This window comes from Meleagris gallopavo, chromosome Z, assembly GCF_000146605.3.
Source record: "Meleagris gallopavo isolate NT-WF06-2002-E0010 breed Aviagen turkey brand Nicholas breeding stock chromosome Z, Turkey_5.1, whole genome shotgun sequence".
NCBI lineage: Eukaryota > Metazoa > Chordata > Aves > Galliformes > Phasianidae > Meleagris > Meleagris gallopavo.
The window spans coordinates 32559346-32565182 of record NC_015041.2 but is presented as its reverse complement, the minus strand read 5'-3'; the positions used below and the strand labels follow the sequence as shown (position 1 = coordinate 32565182).

At 39.3% G+C, this 5837-nt stretch overlaps 1 protein-coding gene across 1 annotated transcript in view; it reads left to right on the top strand.

Annotated features, from left to right (window-relative positions):
• CEMIP2 (cell migration inducing hyaluronidase 2) overlaps positions 1–5837 on the top strand; it is a gene marked incomplete at its 5' end in the record, with an annotated part of 82967 nt that overhangs the window by 11874 nt on the left and 65256 nt on the right. The window contains 3 exons of the mRNA XM_031557293.1: positions 1286–1426; positions 2286–2523; positions 5163–5332. Coding sequence (XP_031413153.1) covers positions 1286–1426; positions 2286–2523; positions 5163–5332 — 549 coding nt within the window. The remainder of the gene's footprint in view (positions 1–1285; positions 1427–2285; positions 2524–5162; positions 5333–5837) is intronic.

Below are 5837 nucleotides of genomic sequence, written 5' to 3'. Positions count from 1 at the left end.
TCCACTGGCAGTCAACTCTTGGTTTCTGTGGGTTTCCTGGGTTGGAAAGGATTTGAAATGTGGAGAGGGAGAAACAGCAAAAGAAAACAACTTTGTCAGCAGAACTAAGGATGGCTTGTATTAAATCTGTGGGTAGGTTTCTCTTTCTTTAGATTTTGCAAGAAAGGCTATTGCAAGTAGCCTTTTTCCCTGAGCTTCATTTCAGATCCATGGGGCTTTTTCTCCAGAAGATAAGGTTTGAAAAGGCTATTGAGACTATTGAGCTTCTAGCCTGCTTATTTTTGGCATTTTTGGTTGTGTTCTTTCTCAACAAAAATATTTGCTGTCTGTCATTTTGTAGGAAAATTGAAAATCCAAGAAATATACTTCCTGTTTTCATAGTCCCTCTTGTGCTGCTGCATTACTCACTGCTTAATATTGTAAAGGGACGTGTTTTAAGTACCACACTGCTGTAGCTACATCTGAAATCACTCGACCTTGTCACTTCTTCATGTTACTTCTCCTTTTCTGGCCTTATAATATGGCACCACTGCCTGTGTGGTGCTAAACCTTCAGCAGGATTTTGAGAAGGATTATGTACATCTCAGCTCTAGTGTGATTCAGAGCCTGGTATTTAAAGTAACTTCCTAAAAAGGACAGTAAGTTTGGATCCAAATGCCTCGCTTCCCAGGAAACTGCTCTAAGTAGTAAAGCATTACACTAAATATATGAAGATTGTCTTTTCTCTTTTCTCCCCTTTCTTCCATACTGGCAAATCTATGCTGAAAGAAATGATCGAGATGCTCAAAAGCAAGAGGGGATCAGCCTTTCTCACACAGGTGCTTTTAACTTTGAGGGAGGTGAGATGGTTCTGTGCCTCACCACCATGTTAGTATTTCAGGTATGATGCCTAGGAGTCAGAGTAACTGCTATGAATCTAAGACTTTGCCACTTGCCTCATCTACTGTAGATGATGTAGAAATTTTTTTGCAAAGGATGCCTAGCAAGGGGTTAAAAGTGCAGCATATATTGACAGTTCAATCTGCTTGTGATCCTCAGTGATTTAATTTTGTGTATAATCCCTTCTCAACCCCTGGAAGCTTTACCATTGCTCAGTTACCTTTTTGGCTGCATTGATTTAAATGTGAATACCTGTTGCCGCGGTACTGTAACTATGGAAAGAGGTGGGAGTCCTTTGTGGGTGACTGACTGCCTTACTCACATTCATCATCGTGCTTCCAACATTGCTGTCATTTTGTTGGTGAATCTAACTTTGTAAAATAATGAATTTGATATTATATTGCAGAAAACTGTCCTGATCAGAATCCTCGTCTGAAAAACTGGAGCCCTGGGAAAGATCCTGAAAAGAAGGTTATCATCAAAAAGGGAGATTTGTTTCGTCTGAACTCGGATGCTACAGTACATTCTATAACCATACAGGATGGAGGTATGAAAAGGCAAGATGAGGAAAATGCTTCATCTCACTGCATAGCTTGTATTTTTATGCTTACATGAAAAATGTATTGGAATATTGACATTGAACAATTCTTCTGCTTCCACTTTTCTGCCTTCTGCCAGGCCAGTTATATGTTAAAAAGCTGAATGAACACTATCAAGTCTGTCACTGGGAATAATGTTATGGTTTTCTATATGATATAGTAAAATCAGACTTGCATAGTAGCTTTCCAGGTTTGGAATCTGAATATGTTCTGATTGGAAACATGGTATGCTAGCCATTTTAGAAAGGCAGTATGAAAACTAGGGACAAGCTAGCCATACACTTAGAAAGATGAATCACAACCAGTAGAAGTTATTTTCCTAAATATTCGTAAACATATTTATAAGCTTAGTTACTTACTTCATTGGTGTGGAAAATAAATCTTTCTTAATTGTTCTGTTGCTCTTATTGCAAATCTTAATTCTTTGAGTCTATCTCAGAATTGATTTTACTTATGGAAATATATATATATTTTTTTCCTTTAGGGTTACTTGTTTTTGGTGATGATAAAGATGGTTCTAAAAATATTACTTTGAGAACTCGTTTTATCCTGATAAAGGATGGTGGAATGCTTCATGTTGGAGCAGAGAAATGCCGCTATAAATCCAAAGCAACTATTATTTGTATGGGAAGTCAAATGAAGATGCTGATGTTCCAGAATTTGGCAAAAAATTTATTGGTGTGGGCCCTGAAGGAACGCTGGAATTGCATGGGCATCAGAAACTATCATGGACTCTTCTGTCAAAGTCTATGAATTTCTCAGGGCTGGCCTGTGGTCATTATGCATTTAAAAAAAATTTTTCCCGAGGACTAAATGTGAGAGTGATTGATCAGGACACAGCGAGTGTTTTGGAAGTGCTGAAGTTTGATACTCATGAGTTTTCAGAAGAAAGCTTGAAACTCCAGAACTTACTGAAGAATAGAAGTCCTGGTCGCATTATCGCTATTGCTGTAGGAGATTCAGCTGCTAAAAACTTACTGGAAGAAACTAGAGTGACTATTCAAAATCTTCTGGGAAGTAGGTTTGTCAGAGGACTGAGTTACAGGTAACTAATTTATTCTCCCTTTTATGTTGAGTAAAGATTAGATACAGGTTCTGCCTTTTGTGGGGGGGAAAAGGGGGGCTTATAAAACTTGGACAGTATCTGTTCTTACAATACTGACTATCCTTTGAAGATTTTGTGTAGTGCTACAGTTGCAATATTCAGCACAGTGCTTTGATAGAGCAAAGACTGCAGCCTGCAAGCATTTTCTGTAGGTCTCATTACTTATTCGTAATTCCTCTTTCACTTTTCTTCATAGAAGCTAAGAGTGGGTATAGCAAAGGACTTTATTTTGTTCAAATGCTCAGATAGAAAACAGTTGTCTAGAAAAAGCTTTTAATGCATATGATGTTATATTTGAGGGAGCATGGGAGCTGAATACAAGGAAAGGACTCTAATCATATATTAGATTGCATCTTGTCCCCTTCACTGATTCTGCAAGGGAATGATCTGTAAAAAAAGTATTCTATTATTGAAGTACAGTTGTCAGGTGTGTCTGTATCTTTTGATCATTCTTTTATGTTGTTTGGAGCTGAAATGGTGGGGCTCTGGAAGAAACACAGTCAGTGTTTAGAAAGCAGGAAACTTAACATCTTGCCCATGCTGACCCTAGCTTTGTGTTGTGCAGGGTTAACTGTGCATGTGGATAGTGCATCAAATCTACTGCCAGCCAGTCCTTCAGTTTCTGTTAAAATGGCTTTGTGTAAGCTGGTTCTATTTTTTAGTATGTTCCAGGAAATCAATACCTTAGTTTTTCTCTACTGTTTTGGCCCTCGCTATCCCCTAACATCTGGATTTGAGTTGCTTTGGCAGAGCTGGGCTGGGGCGTTAGTCAGGATGGCACGTTCTGACATTACTTCCTCTAGGGGCATGTTTATGGCAACCACTGTGTAAGCATGTAGTCATGGGGGCCCTGCAGTGGGGAGATGGCCTGCAGTGCCTTTGAGGCAGTTTCGCCAGAGGGACCAATGCCTCAGCATCCCATAGGTGCCTCCATCTTCTGGAAGCATGAGCAGGCAGTTGGTGGGGTGCTGGGCAGCCAGTCTCTGCCTCACCTGGAGCTGATAGTTCTGGTGTTCGCCTCTACTGGTAACCTCAATGCTGGTGTAAAGTGAAAGAACTGTTTAACCTTCGGTGTGGAGGAGGAAGCTGCTTTTTTTTTTTTAAATTATTCCCTTCAGAACTGTTTCCTGACTGTTTTCACTTGTTGATAGAGACTCTGAGTGCACATGAGCACGTCCCATTTGTTGTGGGAGATGGGTGAGATGCTCACCTGAGTGCTTGCTGAGGGAAAACGGGGACAATTAGTTAAACTTCTAAAACTAGTGAAAGGGTTTTGAGCTTTATAGAACCATAGATGCTGCATTTGAAGGTGAATGATCCATTCCACTGTTCTCCACTTGTGCATCCCCATGCAAAATAGTGTGCTTTAAATACCTTTGTATTTATTTTAAATGTTGATATATGAAACACTCAGATTTTTGTCAAGGCTACTTAAAATGTGGCCCAGTACATACTATTTCTGTGAAGATGTTAATGCTGAGCACTTTGATTTGGCCTTTTAAAAATAATGATTAGTAAGAACACAAAAGGACTGAAATAAAAGGCAACTGAATTGAAGGTTTTAATATCTGCCTTTGAATCAATCATTGGCGCTGGGCTGCAGTCCAACTAGCTGTTACTGTTTTCATTTTATGTCAGTGATTCAGTGTTAATGATGCAATTTTGTTCAACTTTTTAATAGATGATTACTTCCTCTGCACGTAATTACAGCATTACAGAGCAGTCAAGGACAACAAATATTCTTGTTATTTGAACTTGATGGCGGCTTTCTGTGGTGTTTGGTTTTCCATTTCCAAAAACTTGGACTCAGTGAGCAGAGCTGTAGAAAGTGAAGAGATATCCAGGACAGTTCCCTGCTCCTCACGGGTGCTCAGCCAAGTGTTCAGCTGGGGGAAGGACTCTTGAGGGAAAAGAGAAAAAAAAACTTGTCATGAGCCTTCAGAAACGCTGATGATCCCTTATGCAAAGGTTGTGCAACAGAATACAGTACTTTTTTTTTTTGTTTTTTTTTGGAGGGGTCCAAGTGTCTGCGATATTTCAAGAAGTATTGCATGCCAGGGGTACTGATCACCAGCAGCAGATGCTGGCCATGTCTCTCTTGATGCAATCTTGGTCCCCAGGGGCTCCTTGTCTCCTATGTGCAGACACTGCTAGCTCACAGCAGCCCTGTGATGGGAATGGGCTGTGGCAGGAGAGTCAGCGCTGGCTCAACATCTTCCCGTGCTCCCTTAAGCCCGCCTGTGAGCAGGGTCCCATATCACTTCTGGCAGTCAGGTCTTGTGGTTCCCTTTTGTGTTTTGTATGTTGTACTAAAAAATGTGTCTGAAAGTTCTCTCAGTTAAGAGCTATAATACTTGTCAGTTTGCTTATAGGACATTCAGTTATCTAGGGTGATGCATGTTTCCAATGAGGTATGTCCATCTTAGTTCTTCATTTTGAAACTGTGGTTTAAAATGAAATTGGGAGTGCAGGCCAAAGGATTGTAAGTAACTTCTTCACACCTTGTCTCATCTTGTGCCTGTTGGTGAAGAATTTAAGAGCAATTATATTTAAACACATACTTTTTTTTTTTTTTGCAGGCAAGCCTGGGCTTTAGTTGGTGTTATAGGTGGTGGGAATTCTTCCTGTAATGAATCAGTGCGAGACTATGAAAATCACAGCACCGGTGGGAAAGCTCTTGCTCAGAAAGAATTTTTCACAGTGGATGGTCAGAAGTTTGTTGTGAGAGCTTACAGTGAATGGAATGATGGTAGGAAAACGTTTACCCCTGTGGATAGGGAAAAAATAAATACTGCATATGTCTTTTTTTTTTTTGCTAGAGCAACTGGTTACAATTTAAATTTTTGATTTAAATTTTGATTTTTGCTGTAAGTTTTGCTTCTTGCTGCTCATGTGGCCGGATTTTTGGATGAAGTATGAGGACAGCATCTTAGTCACAGTTTTGGTCATTACATGCAGAATGCAAGTAACATGACAATTAGTTAATTATCTTCATTTCTAACGTATTATTACTGATAAAAGTTCTTAAAATGTGCTGAAGCAGATTTTTTTCTTCAGTCTTTTTTCTTTTTGGTCATATTTTTTTTATTTAAGCTTCACTGATGATTGTAATGAGAAAATTGAGTAGGAGCCAAAATATTTTTTCTCTGTTACAATCCTATGTTGTTATTTGGTGCCAGACTTTGGTTCTCTCATCAATTTGACAACTTTTTTTTTTGTATAAACCCTGAAAGAACTACCATGTGTATGCTTTT